At 44.6% G+C, this 20,187-nt stretch overlaps 1 protein-coding gene across 3 annotated transcripts in view; it reads right to left on the minus strand.

Moving 5' to 3' along the window:
* Positions 1 to 20,187, minus strand: part of LOC122574329 (integrin alpha-PS2) — a 75,198-nt gene that overhangs the window by 6,284 nt on the left and 48,727 nt on the right. For 2 of the 3 annotated variants that reach the window (XM_043741811.1, XM_043741814.1), the window contains 5 exons: positions 13,536 to 13,597; positions 3,447 to 3,495; positions 2,684 to 2,764; positions 738 to 913; positions 203 to 441 (listed from right to left, as the gene is read on the minus strand). In XM_043741811.1, the coding sequence (XP_043597746.1) occupies positions 203 to 441; positions 738 to 913; positions 2,684 to 2,764; positions 3,447 to 3,495; positions 13,536 to 13,597 (607 nt within the window). The remainder of the gene's footprint in view (positions 1 to 202; positions 442 to 737; positions 914 to 2,683; positions 2,765 to 3,446; positions 3,496 to 13,535; positions 13,598 to 20,187) is intronic. The other variant, XM_043741813.1, reaches the window with a different exon arrangement.

Consider the following 20,187-nt stretch of genomic DNA (forward strand, 5'->3'; position numbering starts at 1 on the left):
GACAATTGCCTACGTTCTTTGGCAAGAACTGTTTATTAGTATGGTTTGGATCGGTCACCTGGTAAGTAAAGTATCCGCTAACGGAATTATAGACGAAAGGAATATCAGGTGTAAAAATTGAAAATTGTGATCGACGCTTCCGGAATATCGTCGAACTTTTGGCTGATAACGCGCGTGTAACAAGAACGAGACGAGACGATACCTAGAGTCAACTTTGCGGAATTTTTCAGCTCCAACGCCTTGATAGATCACGTACACCCTTCCGGTCTCGATGGTCATTTCCGGGTTATCTGGCACCGTGTACATAGGCGCACCAACTATAAGATCGTCTAGTCCATCGCCATCGATGTCGCCAGAAGCAACGGCGTAACCGAAGTAAGCTCCCATTTGCTCTCCGGTGATGTTGCGATGATTCGTCATGTTCGAGGTAAAGATGATGACCTATAATCGAATTAATTAATTTTATACGAAGCCCGCGTGTTTTATACGATGGTCGAACGTTTTCGCTTCTATGTTCGCCGATCGAATTTGCTCGTTAACTCGTTTCTCGATGCGACGATTTAACAAAGAATCGTTTCTAATAAATCTGAATGGCTCGAATTCGTACGGTTTCCGCGAAGAAACAAGCGAACGAACGATCTCTGCCGGTAGGTTACTTTCTCTGCGAGAGAGAATTAATTTCCGATCCCGCGACTTCTTTTCTTTCGAATTACCGCGTTAATATTTCATGAGCATACTTTGCCGAGGAGGTCGGAGCCACGAGGTACGCCGACGGCGGTGCCGCTGTCACCGTTTCCAATAAAATCGCCGGTCGTGACAGAGTAACCCATGTAGCTATCGTCCTCGGTGGCTGGCCCTTCCTTCGTGAACATTATTCTCGCGCGGCTGTTCAATGGCTGTGAAAACGCTTGGCCTGTAAAGCAATCGACGGAGTCAATCACCAAGTTGTACCTACGATTTCAGACGCATACTTTCCCAAACGTATTTGCTTTCTGACTACGATCCAGCGGAACGCGCACTGACACGAAATAGGAATTTAATATCTGTGAGAAACTCGCATCGATATAGAATGGTTGATCGTAACATGGGAAATATCCGCGAGAATATTAACAAGAAACTAGCAACATTCGATGTCGGAAGAAATATCTGATTGCAAGTACAGCTATAATACAAAGTATCGATTACTCGGTCGTATAATTGGTTCGACTAGACCAAATTTAAATGATAAAGAAAATTTAACGAGACGATGCAAACGTTATTTCTCGACTTTGCGCGCGTTTCAATTTAAAATACACACATTTCACATCTTACGGTGTATTCTACGTTCGTTGTTTACGATACTGAACTGCGCGATTTTGAAGCTACGTTCTATTCCATTTGGATAGCCACTTGAAATGGGAATAAAATCGGAAAATCGTAGTCAAAAAACGTTGGTAACGATACACGCTCGTAAAGCGGCGCTTTTATGATTAATCCAGCTTCTAAGCGCAGCTCTATCAACGACGCTGATATTATTCCGATGATCGCTACTACTATGCAACTGCGACTAAACGTCAACAATCAAGGAGACTCTTTCGAGTGTAATTAGAAATTATTGTTGTTACTACAGACTGGCTTCGTATTATTATTCTCTGGCTGCAACGCGAAGCTGCGAAGAAAGCGGGCCTGCACCAGTTAAACACTGCCACCCTCGTCTCACCTGGCAGTAATTAATAAGTAATCATAGCATACGGTGCATTAATCATCAATCGGATATTAATCACTGAGGGGGAGGAGCGTCAGAGGCGTCACAAGCCTCAAACTGTCAAGCATACAAGATTATACTCTACGTTAATTGCAAACTAATGTACGGAACAAAGGATGCTCTTTGCTCCCTCTCTTTCTTTTCTTTCCCTTTTTTATTTCTTTATTTTTTTTTTTTTTTATTTTTTTACATTTACGATATTCTTGAGCGTGACAGTTCAACACGAGTTCGTTCGAATCGTTATTAATCACAGGCGTCGGGTTAATCGCGGTAAATCCGCATGAGTGGAAGCCAGATGAATATGGAATTATTGGAAATTGATTATTTGGGGGCCAAGCAAACGAATGCCGCTATCACGTGGCAAATAATCTCATCGTTTCGAATTTATCGCGAACACCATCGATGCGTGGATCGATATTTGTGATGCGCAGAATGAAACGTCCAGGGCAGTGCCGATAAATATCTCCGGTTTGCTTTTCAAGAGAAGAGAATGTCCGCGAGGTATCAACAAGTAGGAAATAAAAATTGAATTTGCGATTAAGTCAAGCGGTAATTATTTATCGTTAAACGAAATATTCCTCTGCGTAAGTTCTCAGAACTCGATATAATTAGCAACGTTACTACGCTACGAACGTTATACACCGAGACGAAGATAAAAGGAAAACAGCTCCGCTCTCGAAATAACGTCGTATCTTTTGGAAACAACAGAGATATTTGATCGGACTACTCTACTTCCTTGAACGCTGCACGCTGTGAAGTTTCAAAAAAACTCAATACGAAAAGATCGTCGCGGAGCATGAAGCAACGTTTGTTAATGAACGCCGTCGTTAAGAAAACATGGCGGCAGATTAGAGGTGTTGAAAACAGGGGGCTGGTTTTAAACGACACATTTGTTTATCTTTCGTTTGATTAGGGTCGCCTGCTGCAAGTACGCGATACCTGATGCATCTGCTTCGGGGATGACGAACATCGTCGCTAAGAACTCCAATCTCAATGCGGTGCTGATCGAGTATATCTGACCTGGAATCGTTCAACGAAAGCCTTCTAAATCACTTCAAAGACCCACTGAGCACGTGTGGTCGCGATGTATTACGTGTTGCCGTTCCGTTGCCCAGGCGTTATGAAAGCTCGAGCTCCGACTTGTTTCTCTTTTTTATTAGCGGCCCAGTGACCGTTCACCGTCCAATTAGTGGGTGTAAATGGGGATTTAATTTTGCCGATCGCAATTCTGCCGAGTATTTTTTAGAAGCCCAATTGGTTTAGGGGGATCCGGGAAATTCCTTGATTCGAATAATATTTCCATTTTTACAGTACGTGCAATTTAAATTCCATTGATCGCTGAGATTCTTCGTGAGCTTTCGAAACTTTCGAAAGTCCGAAATTCGACGAATTTTCGTAATTTTACTTTTTACGAACATTCATATAACAAACGACTCGAGTTACTTGAGTTGTTTCGTACTGAAAGAAATCGAGACTTTGAAATTAGATATTCGAAGAGACGGTAACAATTTCTATCGCGAAATTCTCTTCCTTCTTCCTGTGTTTCCAGCCTCTTCGAATATCCCAATCAAATGGAAATCAAAATAGGATTGATACGCGTATTTACAAGTCGAACAAGGTGTCGTGTCTCAAGGTGGTATCGATTGTGAAATTGTCGACCTAAATCGAACCGTGGAAGCGGTGTACCACGAAAGAACCTTACCTTGCCAGTACCAACTTCCTGGCGCTCCGATGAACAGCCTCTCACCGTTCTGAAACGAATAGAAAGGCACTCCATTAGAGAAATTAATCGACGTCAAATAACTAACCACGGCAAACGCTTTACGATGTACTTATTTTTTATCCGACAAACTCATTCCTTCTTTTCCTGAATACTTAATAGAATTCTTGGGATTACTTTCACCAGTGTGGTACACGGATATCTCTTTACGTATCAGAAGCATCGTGCATCCGATTTGATTTTTATTTAAACGTCACATTGGATTCAAATGTTAAGCTCGTGCGAGATTTCGATCTTGTTTTTAATTCAATGGCAACGCAGTAGGATCGCAACGGAAAGGATAGAAGTCTGCGTCGAGGTATTTCATTTTCACTTGGGCTTGTGCTGTGACGTGATCACAGTCGCCAACAGAGTAGGTTGATGATACATTCTTTTTCTCTTTTAGCGGATTGCACGTGCGATCGAGACGACGATCTTCGTATAATTTCCGTATACAAGACGCGTGTGGAACACGCACGAGCAACAACGAGCGCGATCACCGGCTCGCGATTTTTCCCAGCCACGGGCGCTGTAACCAGGAAACGGACGCACCCACGAAAGTTCAACTTTTCTTCAATCGAGAAGATAATGGCGTAGATAAGGGACGTGGCTCGCGCGCACGAGCCCGAGACGCGATAAATCAGCGACTCGTACGTATGCTAGCCGCGTGTCTATGCGGCGCGTTGCGCGTCACGCATGTTAAATCGGTTTCGCGGATCGTGGCCTTCGCGATCCAGCGTTCGCGACCGTCACGACGCCCGTTTGCGGAAAAATCAAGCAACAGCCACTGTGAAATCCCTGGTAACTGGCAAAATCGGCGAGAACCGTTTCTTCGATCGTTGAAGAAATCGCAAGAACGTGCTTACAATTTACCAAGCGAGGATCGAGAACGTTTAGGTTCGACCAGGGACTAACGTTAAACCGCTAAACCAAGTCGAAAATGTAGAACGAAATTTTGTCGTACTTCGCTTTACACAAAGTTGGCGATATTCCACGTTATCGTCGATCAACTTTTTCAGCACGAGTTTCGAAGATTTGCGACAGAAGCTCGACGATCGATCAAAGCGATCGTATCATCCGACAACTTTTAATCGATTACGATTAAAAGTCGATTACTCGGCATTCTACGCGAACGTGTTTTTCGATCTAAATGTAGCATCTTTGGAACGCGTGATGCGTTACGCAAGCCTACCGATATTTACGTACGACCCCGTACTCGTTACAGTAGCTCAGACTCCGCGGAAAGCCGAAGACAAATATAGACGAGATGAGCGGTTCGATTAAAAGTCAATAAATTGCGGAGCATGTAACGTAACTCGAGAACGTGTCGCAACATTTGGCAGCCGGTGATAAAACAACGCTCTTCAGCCACGTTCACACACGCTTCTCTCCTCCGATGCTCGACCGTACACTTAATCGGCGCATGAATTACTCGAGTGCCACTCGAAATCATCGACATACCTCTGTATCGCGGCCGAACCTTCCTATCGGTCGTTCCCATGCCGCGGCCGCGGACAAACTTTCACGCTTTTACTCGTCTGACGCGTACGAAGTTATACTACTTGCTGCGACGCGACTGCCATGCCGTGAAAAAAAATGAAATTCATAAGAGGTTCGTACAGTATATAAAGAATGTCAAAGTTGAGATTGAACGGCTTGCAACATCAAGGAGACAGTTGCGATATTTAAATCGCATCCATCTGGAAGAGCAAGAAATGTGTAGGTTTTATATCTAAAAGCGCACAGATTTGTTGTTACCAGTATCGGTCGACCACGAATTTGAAGCGCGTTTAAAGAAATAATTTCATTTCGATGGGTTCAAATGACTAAAGAAACAGCCTTCAATTTCTATCGAAGAAACGAAAGAGGAAGGTATAGTCAGCTATGGGAAAAGGAGCCGACAAAACTCCAAGCAAATCGATACTACGCCGTTCTAAATCTATAAAATTTCAGAGAAAAATTACGAATCGTCGATATACCGTTGCGAATAGTTCCGCTAATTTCCATAAACGAAATTTTTTCTTAACGCACAAAGCACCGCCGTTAATTTCCTAATTGCCCGTTTAGTAGCATTAATAGAGAGATGAAATGCAATCGTTCCAATTAATTCCATTTATCGTGTACGATCGGACGATCGTCCGCGTTATTAGAACTTAATATTCCATTACGCGGTTAACGATGAAAGAATGTCTCGTCAGCGGCGTATTTACCGAAGTCGAAAGCCCGCAAACTCGACTTCCTGCCACGCGATGCCTTTACGTTTTACACGATGTAACGGTACGTCTTGCACGGTCTTATCTAACGGCGATGCAACAGTAGTAGAGATTATGTCCCGCATACATAATATTAATCAACGTTCCGTAACAGAATGATCGATAGAGACTAAATGCAAATTCACGGTTGACCATGATATCGAACGATACGAATAGCATCGGAGATGACAACGGACTTATTTTTCTCGAGATCGTAGTTTGCATCGAGTTTCAGTTCTTGGATTAGATTCGAGTCAAAGTGGAATCGAATATAAATTACGTTAGGCTTGTATCGAGGAATGCAAATGGTATACTACGAGTGCGATGGTTACAAAATGACTATAAAGATCAATGACTATACAATGACTATAACAGGGTGGCCCCCTACGAGTCGCTATAATTGCTGCAAATTGAACGCGCGAAACGACTATAATTATTATGAAACAGTCGCGAGCGATTTGCGGATGATCATGAGCATAATGTAACCATGAATTCTCAGAACGTGACTATAGTAAATGCTCATAGCCGTGCGATTACGCGACTCTAAAACTACGAACATATGCTTCCTAGACTTTTTCCCCTCACAAATTCTACGTGTCTTCTGGCTGCTAGTTTTCATAAATAGCGTCCCCCCTGCGCTGACCTTCGCGCGAAAAGCAAACCCACGATTCCGCTTAAGTATCACCGGGATCAAAGTGTTAATCGCGGGACAATGTCGGTGTACTCTCTTAGGATGCACCTACGCGCCGATGCGGTCGTACGCCCACGCGCGCACAGAACGTTTCACGGTGAAGGAAACGCAAGGATCGTAAGAAGATGGAACGAAGAACGAGAAGTACGGAAATACCAGAGAGAAGATTAGGCGAAGACGCGAACGAGCGAGGGGCAAACACGGTGTCAGAGTTCAAGCGAGCGGTTGTTGAACGCGACGGCGACATTTGTTAGACCACGTGCGATAGATAAATTGGGCAGCCGTTGAATATTTCCGAGACGCTCGAGTGGTGGAAATTGGCATAGGAAAACTGAAGAGAATATGCCCGTTTTTAAGCTTTGCCAATTACATGCAAACTATCGAAACCTGTTTCTACGTTTCTAGCTTTCCTTATCAGATCTACTGTTCGTTTTCGTAGTGTCCAAGTGGAATGGTAGAAGATGGACGATTTTTGCGAAGCGCAGGCACCAGAAATATCTACGGGAATTTAAAAAAAAATTATAAAAGCATGCTTTCTTACCGGCAATATGACGAGAAAGTTGTAAAAAAGAAAGAGAAGTTGAAGTATCGAGCGAACGGAGCGAGAAATTGATAATCGCTAACTTCGAACGATCGTAGAGCTTCGTAACAAATGAATGAAATTGAAAAATTGAAAGGCCATTTTGCGGATAGAAGTTAATATTTAAATCAAAGATAACTGACAAAACTATTTTTTAATATTCCTAGAAAACGCCGATACCGCTTCACTGCCAAACTATCGACGTATCAGCTGTTTCTACCAGCGTCAAAATCTAACTTGACAAAGCAACGGTATAAATTACAAGGTAGAACATAATTCAACTTCGTTTCACAGAATTGCGGCGTCACAGCTTCACCCGGAGAGAATTAAAAAGCCAGGCGATGGACGAAAATCCGACGAAAGAAGAGGACGCGGCAAAAAGTTTTGCTAGCGATGCGGAACGCGGTCGATAGCTCTGGCACGAAGTTAAAACGCGAAAATGTGACGGCACCGCGAGCGGATTGCCCGGCTCAGTCGCAGCCAAAGGGCCGTGTCTAGTTTCGTTTTACTCTGCTTATCATGAGAAATGGCGGCCGTTTGTAAAACAATGCGGCCGCTAAGGGAGGACGAGCAGCGGCGCGTAGGTGGCCTCCTTGCGAACGCTGGTCGACGGTGAACACGGAACACGGTGACAGAACGAAATGTCCGTGCCTTAAATGGCCACCTGAGACTCCCCTGTCGTTTCTATTGCCGCTCGCCGCAGCCGTGTCGCCGTCTGCCCTTTTTCCTCCCATCCGACTCTCTCTTGCCAGAGCGCCGTGTGTTACGCGATTCGAACAAACCGCGTGCACCATGCACGCGAGTCGCCCTGTTTGAGTGCGAATCGAGCCCTGTCACATTTTTGAGTTCGATATAAAGCGATGACGGAGGAGGGTCGACGGATTTGTCGAAAAGATTTTTAACGCCACGTGGATCGTTCGGATCGTTGACGAATCAATTTCATTTCTGTATTTCTATCGAATTCGAAGAAGAGTGGAACAGATCTATATCAGTCTAACAAGGGTTAAACAATTTTTGTACAAATTTGCGCAAATTTGTACAAAGCTGATACAGAAGCGTATCGATTGAGCGTTACGTTGGAATAATAAACTCGGCCAGAGAATTACAATCGGTTGCTTGTACGCAAAATAGTAATAGGTAAAATACAGGTAGAATGTATCTGAATGCATAGGTAGAGTAAGAAGGTAACGTAAAGGCCAGGGAGAATAATAGGAATGCATTTTCACTGCCCTCCGATACGTAATCTTTGCTCCATTAGAAACCGCGCGGACGATACTCGTAAGCACAGTCGCGTTACAAACGACGAGCCTCGCGCTGTAATTCTGCCAGATCGCTGAGTTTATGCAGTCGACTTACCGCATTTGCATTAGGTGCTTCTTTCTTATGGTCTATAACGCGCGTTTCTACAGAGTCGCTGCTGTTTCTTCGAGAAATCTAGATGTGTGCCTTACTTTGTCTCAACCAGAGCCGAAAGCTAATATCGAACCTATAGAAAGTAAAATTTCTCCCAGCTAAACACGCTTCGAATCATTCAGGGAGAATCGTGGCCCATTAATTTCCAGTTGGAGCAAAAAACACGGCTGTGACATAAACTCCTCGACGCTATCGGCGGGGCATCTCGGTTGCGTCAGTGCATCGAGTGCATGCAGCCGGTCTCTTCTCTTACCGTATGCATTCTAGTGGCGCCAGCCTGCTGCTGCACTTTAGGGGCCGCTTTTATTTATCGTCCCGCAGAAATGTTATTATTTGTGAGCCGGCCCGTACGGCCGATTCGCACGCTACGCGAACAATGGGCCCTCCTCGTCGACCAACAATGTCAAACCGTGCCACCGAGTCACGTGCACGCCCAACACCGTGCACGGGTGCAATAACCGTGACTTTTATGTTCCGGCGCCATCCGCCGGGCTATGAGAATCGTAGCTAACAGACGGAGCTGGCGTATCCAACGAGCACCGAGTCGAAGCTTCGTCTCGACGCGCTGGTAGCCTCGCAGCTATGTGACTCGATCAAGACTAATCATAGCCTGATTAGTCTCGCACCCGGAAGTCTCAGGCGGTACGAACAATAAGAATCGAGACACAGAAGCCCTACGAAGTTCTACGAGATACAGTATCTGCCTTTTTAATCTAAAAGTCTCATCGGACAAACGGTTGCGTTCATTTTTACCACGCGTTAATTCAACGAATAAATGCCAAGTAATCCGTGCGCGTCAGTGGCACAACAAAAATAACAAGATCCGCGGCAGCTGGCGTTTCGAAAATTCAAACGCTTCGCAGAAAAGTTACCGTCCCGAACGAAATTTCCAACCCGCGTGTCCTGTGCCCTGCTTTTACAGCGAAGGTATTAGCGAACCGGTAGCCAAGCAAATACGTGCATTTGTCGAGGGAACTCGTACGACACGGCTGAACACAGAAGCGGCTCGATGGCGCACAGACGCTGCAAGCTGAAAGGGGGAAAGAGACCGACACGATGTACCCCCTACGGAGTAGCGTTGCCTCGATGCTTGTACACGCGAAAAATTTGCAACCGAGACAATGGCGGCCGTATTCTGTGCCTCTCTCTACACGAAACACGACCGGCACGAGTTGTATTCTGGCGCCGATCGCGAGGGGGAGGAAACTGACCATCCGAGATTGAAATATAACCGGTCGCTCAAATATGTATGGGAGCATGCTGAAATTTATGCCACCGTTTCCACGTATTTATGTGCGCCTCTGCGACCGTAGTGGGGCGGTCGATAAGTTCTTCCAACGACTTTTGAAGAAATCGAGGGACGTTTATGATAGCTTGCTGCTGTATACCACAGGGTTGATTTTTTAAACGACCATCGAATAGGGGTTCTCGATGTCTGTCGGGTTTAGGGGAAGGAGAATTGTCGTGGTGTCTTGCGTGACGAGTATTTAATTTTCTTCTTGACTCGTCGAATTCATTTCCAGGAAAGAATTGCAGATCTCTGGTTAAATGCTCGACGAGAAACAAATAACAGAGCGACCAGCTGTCGAATATGAATACAGGAAACGAAAATACTGTTTGTATGGTCGAAAGCAGTTTTTCTGAATCGCAAAAGTGGAAGCAGCCCCTTTCAAGCAGTGATAACGTGAAACTGAAGTGGACACGTGTTGCATTTCAGTTTATATTGCGAATGAATAGCTCGAGAGGTTGAAGACGTACAAGAGGGTAGCTTAGCTTCCACTAGCTTTGTTACATCACGTTTTGGAGAGAGTATCGTGGGCGGTGAAGGCGAATGGATTTTAAATTCTACTTAGGACCATCGATGGAACGTAAATGCTTTTGAGTTTTATTTAAACAAAGTTCGAAAGAAACTTCGAATTAAAAATGTCTTACTCAAATTCGAGCAAATTTCTGTTATTTTTCGACCAATTTTCGTACAACAGATTGAACCAGACCTTTCCCCACGAGTCGTAAAATTAAAAATTCAGCCGACGTAAGATTCTACTCTCGATTTTCTCTCTACGTGCTTAGAAACAGCATCTCGGCGCGTTGATCGCCAGCGACGATCAAACAACACTTTCTACCGCCCGAATCGGAAGATCGAGCACGATCGACCGTATAAAAGATAAATCTCTATCGAGTTGGATCTAAAATGATTTCCTCGAGCTGGGAATACCGCTGCAACATTGAGATTTCACGAAAAGACCTCCTCGAAGTTATTTTCGTGTCGAGCGAACGAGAGGGGTACACGCTCGTCCGTGGAACAACAGAGGATCGATGATCGCGTTCTGCGTCGTATAGATCGGTATCGGGCGGATATCGATCGATCTTGACTAGATCCTCTGTAGATCGGGGGATAACGCGCGGAACCAGATACAACAGAGGTAGATACCAGGAGCGGCAGTTTAACGCGAAGATCGATGGCCGATTGCATACTGAATGGCGTTCAGGAGCCTTCTAAATCACCGGTCTCGAGATTTAGTGTGCACGAGGATCCTTCTAGCGGTCACTACGGACACTGAACAAACGCCGAACAGTTCGAGAGGAAAACGTTATTGAAAATGAACGAGCTTTTGCTTTAAATAGAAACAAAATTTGCCTAATATTTGCCGGTGCAGTCCCTTTCTTTCGAGCATAGTTTAACCGTAAAACAAGTTGCATAGATTTTTCGTTTTTTGAACCAAAGTGCCCGATTCAACGATCGCTTGTTTGAGAACCGTGAAAAGTTCAATGTAAAATTCGCGCAAGAAAGCCGAGATCGACCTTTCAGCTACACTGGAGCGATCGGCAAATATCCAAATCCTCGAATATCGCGATCTCTCGAGCGGAGAAAGGTCGACGTTGCCATCCTCTAAAATTCACCTCGAATATCCTGCGAAGCTGCCTAAAACTCGGCTGCAGGAGGGAGGACGAGGAATCCGCGTCATGATTTCGAAGTTAAACGCGCCATTAGAATTCGTCAGCGACGACCAGCTGCTGGATTCGCGGCGCGACTCCGAAACCGGCGAATAAAGACGGAGCGAGGCAGAGACGAGGGATCGGAGGATCGAGGAAGAGGATCGAATTTGCCTAAAATCATTGCGGCAGCGTCGTTTCACGACTGGCGGACTGTGGGTAAGAGGCACGATTGACCGTTCGTACCGCGGGGGTGGGGTATTAACATTGAATGCCGAGGCGAAGTTAGAGCCGGGCACGGACCGCGGCATGCATTAAACATCTGCTATATAGCCGAACAATTCTGAATTATACATCCACGGTGAGATAGCCGGCTGAGTGGCCACGGAATTGTGCCACTATTTCTTTGCCGGCAATCGAAGCTGTCCCGCTGCGCCGATAACGCCGCTCCCAGCGTCGATTCCAACCCCGTCGCCGGAAATCCTGCCTTTCTTCTCTCCCATCTTCGCAGATTAGATCGACAGAGTCTGGGTCACGCGGCCCCGGGACAAGAAAGCGTGTTAGGAGAGCTCGGATCAAGATTATACGACGCGAGAAGGGGTTGGTTTCACGGTTGACGTTAGTGAAAAGCAATGAATCACTACTTTGAATATATAGAATTTTTCGATGATTTTTAAATTTGAAGCTACGACGATATTTTTAGTTGGAGACGTTTGGTTGGTTGACTGCGATCAAGCCGATGTCGTGGTTTTTCCTGCCTCAGGGTAACAAAAAAAAAATTGTCAGATCGATGAAAGTAATATATCTATAGAGGAAAGGATAGATATATCTATACAGAGAAAAATGTCTAACTCTAAAACGAAGAAGTCTGTAATCCATCATTCCGACGGATGTGGTAATCCTACACTGAAAACCAAACCAAAGCACGTTTTCCCCGAAAGCAGAGTTTCCATGCCGCAGGATTAACTCATCCCCAAAAGCGATCCGAGCTACTCCGCTCCCCGCAACCTTCTTATTCTTCATACGTTTCACGTCCGCACCAGCATGGACTCATCCCTTTCCGTAGCCGAGGATCCCCGAGAGATAAACCGCTGACATACCAATTTCGAATTCGTACCTATTGGCCCCGCGATACTTATCGCGACACCGGCCACGAACAAGGTATCACCGTGGACGCAGGTGCTACGAACGAACGTGTCGAGCGCACGAGTCGATGCGCCGATCTGCCGGCGAAATTCAGTGAGAAGAAACGAAAAGGAAAGATAAAAAGAAGTAAGGGGAGGACAAAAGGCACAGGTCGACGCCTACGTGGTGTCCTGGGCAGATCGGCTCCGGGGATCTGGCGACCAGCGCCAGAAAATCGAGCTTTCGACAAGACAATCGTATATAGGAAGGAAGAGAAAGAAAGAGGGAAAAAAGATAGACGGAGGCCGGCTTTCTATACCCTCGCCATGCACCACGAATACGAATGGCCACGATCGGAGGTGCGTAAGGCAGAAATTCACATTCCTGGCCATATTCGGCTCCTCCTCGCCGACCCCTCGTGTCGCCTCTTAACTCTTTCGGGACGTGGCAACCGTCAGGACACGTGGGGTTACCGTATTTATATCCAACGGGCCTCTGTGTTTACGCCAGCGACTTAAACAGTTAGAGATCGTAGAGAGAAAGAGCGTGCCAAGGGAAAGACTCGTATTTGGGCTCGCTCGTTGACTTCAATAGTTTCAAAGACTGAATTTTAATCCCCCTTCAATCGTGTTCCACCCTTTCGCTTTGGTATCTGGCTTGGCTCTGACTCGGTGTACGGTGATTTGTGAAACCGTTGTGTGATATTCTTGGGAGAATGTTTTTCGAGTTGCATACGCTAGCTTCTGGCGGAGGAGCAGCAGCAGCAGCAGACGACGACGGGTGGGATATCTCGAGGCTTGCGAGGAGAGGCTGTGACGCGATGACAGGGGGTTGTGGTTATCGTCCAGGGTTTTGCCATTCGAGAAACTCAAATATATTTGAACGAATATGAAAATTCGTTGCAATTGAACGTTCATCGATGCATCCACGACACGCGTATGGAATCTACGTTACGTGTAAATCGTTGGTGATATTTTAAGGATATATTTTCTACCAGTGAAATATTATGTGTCTAGTATTATTTTATTTCGACTTACCTTGGACATGGCAGCGCCCAATCCAGCTTGACACGAACCCTGCCTATGGTATCCCCAGTACCCTGAAACGGAAGCACGCAATTATATAGCGTCGTTCTTCGCTGTTCTAAACAGAGACGTCATATCTCGGTCGTTTCGTTTGAACGGAGTTCTGCCCACGTACCGGCAGCCCTCGATAATTGACAACGTTCCCCGAATCGATCCTTCGTAACGATAATTCCACGCATAATTACGGTCGACAAATGAAAGATTACTTCGAGATCGTTTAACCTGTTGCTTCAATGTCTCGCTCTTTCCCGCCTAAAGGTTCTCTATAATTTACTTTTTCATTTTTATAACACAAAATGGAGCGTAGAAAAACGTACAGATGTCAGAAAATACCTCTATCGAGAAAATTAAGTTTCAATATCTTACGGAAGAAAGGGAACAAGCTTCGATAAATCCAACCGTACTGTTCACAAAACCAAGTTTATATGTAATTACTAGAAAAAGCTATGGTTAATAAAATATTCATCGTTTTTATCCCTCTTTCGTAATCGGTACACCAAATCTTTAATGGCATCTCACGGGGACACTCTTTGATTCGACACAGTCTTCGAGTCTTAGTTCTCATAAACAAGACGTGTCGCAAAATGGAAAATTACGAAAAATGGACATTCCTCGATATTTCTACTTCTCGCAAAACCAAAAAAGAAAAGATTACACTTTCCTTTATCAACAGAAAGAAGAAAAAGAAACGGAGAACTCGAATTATCTAAAAACATCGACGAATTCGCGGAAGGTTTGATATCTCAACAACAATGCAAGCCGCAGGAAAGTCCCTCGACTTTATTCTACGACGAAAAAAGAGACAGGAATTCCTCAAGGGGAACTCGTGTCAGGAAAGGTGAAAGACTTGGCGCGCGCATTTGCTAAACGTCTTGTACCGTGTCACGGAGGTCGTTCGTCCACCTATCGACTAGGAAGTCGACTTAGGAATCGTCTTAAAGGACTATCGCCACGCACTCCCGCACACGTCCATAGAATACGTTGCACGCATCATTAATCCTGGATCGATCTTGGACGCGTGACGTGTTCGCGGGTCGTTTTCTTCGGTCGCGGATCGCCTCGATCGATTCGGACTAGTATCTGATTCCCGACAATGTCCAACGTTGCTTCCAGGAAATCCTCCCGACCTTCGCAACGCCAACGAGATTGAATACGATTAAAATTAGATTGCCGATTCAAACTCGGTCCAGATGAATCGCGCTTCGTTTCGAACCAATGAATCATCGCCTCTTGCATGTCAATGGAAATTCAATTAGTCGGATTGTCGTGCATTTTCTACGAATTCAATGCTGTGCACTTTTGCATCGAATTCTACCTACGTCATAATTTTATTCCATCGATCTTAACGCGTTACTTACCGACAGCATATCAATGGCGTTTATCAACTGGTAGCCGATAAATTGACGTTTTATTGACTTTGGCTATCGACTATTAATCGGTTTTTTCCTCAGTCTGTTAAAGGCGGCTTGGAAAAGGAAACTTGATGAACAAATTCGCGCTCGTATAGTCGGTAATAACAGCGTTCTATTTGTTTTTCAAAGTTATTAAAAAGTTGTTAACTATTCGAAGACTGCCTCGAAAATGGAACCTGACGATGCAAGCGACATTGTTGTTCGAAGACGATTAGCTAAAATTATCTCTGCAATATATCGACTCGGAAAGCAATAATTATACAGACGTCGATATAATAGCGACGTCGAGCAAAGCATACCCCGTCGCTAAACATCACGAGACGCTTCTCCAAACTCTGTCCGTACGAATTACAAGCAAATTAATCCACGGTCACCACGTTCGAACATGTTCCAAAGCCAGAAAACAACGACGGTAACCAGAGCACGTCACCGTGCCCCATTGTTTCCGCTAAATACATAATTCATCCGGCGCGAGTGACTTCTTCACGGTTATCAATTTCTACAATTGTCGATCGTGTCCCTGCTCGTGTACCACGATCAGGCCGGTAGTTCGCGATTTCCTATAATTTCCCGTTTTTCACCTCGATCACGAACCAGTTCGAGTGTGTACACACGTCCGCGTACGTGTACGAGTTTGATAGACCGTTTTATCCGCTTCTGATACGCTATTTCACGTGCTGCTCTCGGGCAATTACGTGTCATCGAGAAAAAGGAGCGGTTATTACAGCCGTGTTCTTCTGGTAATTCGCTCTTTCCGCTTCGAGATCTCGCCTGCAGCGAATGCCCTTTTGCAATCGCACAAATATCCACGTTTCTTCGCCGCCTCTGGCTCGCAATGATATTTCAGTGGAAGACCATGTCGCTTGGCGGCGAAAGAAGCGGAAAAGTGGCCGATAAAATTGCATTACCCGCGAGCAACGCGTACCGTGCGTGAAAAGTCCTTTTCTTCTTACATCTTTTTATTTTTCTACTTTTTCTTTCTTTACTTTTTATTTAAGCGAACTAGTTTTCACAGCGTGTAATTTCCGAAACGAGGACAATTGATGGTTCCATGCGTTCTCATCGAACGTCTAAAATCTCTCGACCGATATAATTTACCAACTAAATTATACAAGCTTTTAAACGATCGCGTGGCCCACTGCGATTTATGTAGTTGAACAATAGCCTGGTGGATAATTCATTTGATAATTCACACCGTACGCAAAGCCGCCATCGGAGGCGCGTCAAATTTATTATCCAATTAGGAGGAACGAAGCCGGGCTCGGTTACATAGAACGTTCTATTTTCAGATACGTCAAACGCGATTACAGGGAGGAACGTTTAAAGGGGATTACGTAGCTGTAGAAACGCGACGAAACGCAGGAAGTAAAAGACGTCACCATGAGGGAGAGAGGAGGTTTTGGTTTCGTTTCACGTGCAAGCCAGTCTATCGCGTAGTCCGACTCCGTATGGAAGTTCCTTTAACGTCCATCGTTGTACACTGTACATCGGTGCGCACGATGAGAATGCAGAAATGCAGCTCGGAGGTACACTCGCGATGTGTATTATCTTTGCGTCGGCCTTTTTGGAAACTTCCGCTTGAAACGTTCGCCCGTGTGTTTACGCGAAGTTACGCGAAATACGCGAGGTTTCGAACGCCGTGACTCGTCATGATTTCCACGTGGATCGTACGCTATGTCTTCTCGCTTTCCGATCTCTCCAAACGTTAGGATCGATCGTTAGACATTTTCCGTTCAATGTGTCTTACAATGAGTTCGAGTATCATGTTCTCAAAAATAAAGGAATACATTTTCATGCTGTTTCGCATTCCAGCTGTGCGCGATGTTCTCAAGGACAGTCAATACCTTTATCATCTGTTTATCGTACGTATGAAATCATCGGTAGAAGCGTTCATTTTCTAAAGAATTGCAAATATCTGTGACAGAAACTGTTTGCGTCGTTTCTGCAGCTTCGTGTTTCGTGACGGAAACAAGTTAATAGTTCACCGCGTATCCTATCGAAGATATAACAAATAATTGAACCGACTAGAGAAACGTAAAATTTCGACGCATATTCTATAACACTTGTCCCAAAAAGTCACGATAAGACAACAAAGTCGTTGTAAAATTTATTTATTCACATTTTCCAAATAATTCCACGAACAGAGAGCCTTTATCTGTACAAGTAGCACGATAAGAAAACCGATTATTTGCTGTTTCAACAAACACAAAGTGTAGCGCCTTGCCCATCAATCAAAGCTATCCCGCTTCGTGTTACAATCTCGTGAAAAAACGAGAAGAATAAAATTTCAAACATATACGTCGATTCATAGAGGAAACGAACCGCGCATTCACGATCCGTTTGGAGCACCCTCGCGTAAGATTGATCGCGCGAATGTGACTGCCGCCGGAAAGATTAATCTCGACCTGACACTTGGCATTAGCGTCAATAAGCTTGGCCACACTCGTCAAAGCCTGCGCCAACGTAATCGTGACGAGTCGCTGCCATTAACCGACAATCGGCCATTATCAGCTGAAAGGAAGCAACAAAACTCGACATTTTGCTATTGCATCGAACATTCTTCGTTTCAACTAGTCAAGGTTACGTCCGCGTTTCTAACATTGCCACCATCAAGCGCAATTTATGAATTTACGAATCGATGGACGAAGGAAAACGTCGACTCGCGTAACGCTACCGTGTGTCGTTTTCAAGTTTTCCCGTCTCGCGCGGATTTTCTAATTTTCATCGGCAGATTCGAGAGCCGGGAGGTTGTTGCTCTCGCGGAAAGGAATTTTATCGCGTAGGTTTTGCAGTAATTCTAACGGTGGTGAATATTAATTAATGAATTACATGCGGCGCGATTAGAAACGTTCAGGACACGATGATTTACTCTCTCGGCTTCTCAATAGGTTTTTTCACCTATTCCATTTGAATTTAGTTCACTGTATGAATAAATAACGCATTCCATGAATTAAATATTGACTCTTGGCAGTTGCTAAGAGATTGATCGCGAGTCAATGAACTTTTGCTTTAGTCGCTGCTCCTTCTGACTTCTTTCACGATGCACAGCCTTTTATGAAATTACATATCCGTGTCTCCTTGCTCGTTTAGCTTGCGCTATCCGACTATCAAACCATTACGTTCAACTAACTTAACCGCTCTTAATAATTCCTAATAAACTCTTAATAAGAATCGTTCGATCATACATCTTTACAACCTGACACGTCATTTACTCGCCATCCAAAAAGAAATTATTTCCAGGAAGAAAGGACAAGTCCTATATCGTATACGCAATACCAGATACCATCGAAATTAATAATTGAAAAATTCAATGACACGAAGCGTGAAATTTTACAGCCGAACCGACTCAATTTCCCTCCACTTCTCGCATATCGTTCTAATACACCTGTGCGTATTTCCAAGCTGTTCGTTCGCTCGCATCGTCCCAATGCTTGAAACGAATGTTGCATTCGATGAACGAAGAGTCGTGGTTGTTTTAATCGAGCTCACGGCCCGACAGAGACTGTCAGTGTAAGAAAACGACGGCTGTATGGGAGAATATCCGGTGGGATCCAGGAGCGTGCAGTGTTGGTCTACACGAGCGTGACTACGTACATACGTTATGAGGACGACGAGAAGGGGCCCTGACGGCCGATCGGTCACTTTAGACGAGCTGCCAGTCACGCAATTACATCAATCGGTCGTCGACGACCGATCCAGCCGTGTCGGCCAGAGAAAAAACAACGTGGTCGATCGGCGCCGCCGTTTCTTCGTGCGCATGCAAAGAAGCTCTAGAGAGAGAGAGACAGCTGCCCTTTAACATCGCGTCCCAATGGGCCTTCGATCTCGATGTATAGCCGGTAATGGCGTGTTTAAAATCGATACGTGAGAAATCAATGGTTTGAAGAATGATTCCAAGTAGGTGGTGTACTGAATGATTCATTAGAAACGCGTCGCGATATGATTGAAACGAAGTCCTGTACTGTTGAAAAATTCCAAATTTACCTTCTATCCTGTATCGTATAATACGCAAAGTTCTAGTAGTCTGGTCCGATGAAAAGTGACTTTTCAATGCAGATTTCGGTATAGGTAGAATGGAAAGTTATTTTTACGTTTGACAAAGTTTCTTTTTTTTTTTTTCTTTTTTTTGGCGAAAAAGTTGACTCAATGCTCGAGGTAACGAAAGACAGGTTCGATTGGAGGATATCGTCGCCAGTCGCTCTATTTATACTCTTTCGTGTCTCGATGCTTTGCGAGGGTGCTATTCTCGTCGGTAACAGAGTGCTTTGCACTCGAACTTGGGTCCACGACGAGCGCTATGGAAATACGAGGAAAGTTACCGCAAGTAAGCAAACGAAACGTAAGCCTAACGACACGCAGGATCTGCACGGACCTTCGAAAACAATGACATGCTTGTCACGTGGAAATACACATCGAAAGTAGCAAACGAAATTACCTAAATATAAATAAGTAACGCATAACGCAAGAGACGCATATTCGAGTAAATTTAAAGATCGTTCGATGAAAATAATGATTTTCGCTGCAAGTATTAATACGTAATTTTAAAGAATGAAATTAAAACGGTACGGTGAAAGTGTTCGTACGTTCGTACACGTGACGCTTAATCGAGTTGCACAGAATGAATGGAGCTACTGTGATTCTGATTCCGCGTAAATGTGTGAGTGTGTCGACGGGCGATTAAGTATCCCCTATCAAGCGTATATTTTTTAATAAGAAGAAAACGAAACTCGATGGTCGTGGTAAATAATCTGAACAATTGAAAACGTTAAATGCCATGTTGAAATTATTAAACTATATTGGAAATTAGAGGGAGTCAGTTTGTGGAATCGGTTTAACATCAAAAGCAATTGTCGTACAACGCTAAGATAAATTACAATCGCTTGGAAAGTACGCTTCTTTATTATCAGATTTACTCCTTTTTTGCTACCCTCTTTTTTAAATCGGTTCACTTCTGATCTAATCAGAAATAAGAGGAAAAGTGACGTAAATCAAAGCAAACGCATTCCACCTTTTGGTTAAACTATCGAGTGTTCCATTGTTTCCTCGATCTGTTCGAAACCTCGCCATGAAAACGTACGATGGCCACAAACAACGTCATTTCCCCTGACGGATCAATCGTCGCAAAACTGTCCGAAAAGAATAGCCGAAGAAAAAAGCAGAAACGAAATTGCATTTCCATCCTGGAGAAGCAA

The sequence above is a fragment of the Bombus pyrosoma genome, linkage group LG13 (assembly GCF_014825855.1).
Source record: "Bombus pyrosoma isolate SC7728 linkage group LG13, ASM1482585v1, whole genome shotgun sequence".
In the NCBI taxonomy this organism is placed as follows: Eukaryota; Metazoa; Arthropoda; class Insecta; order Hymenoptera; family Apidae; genus Bombus; species Bombus pyrosoma.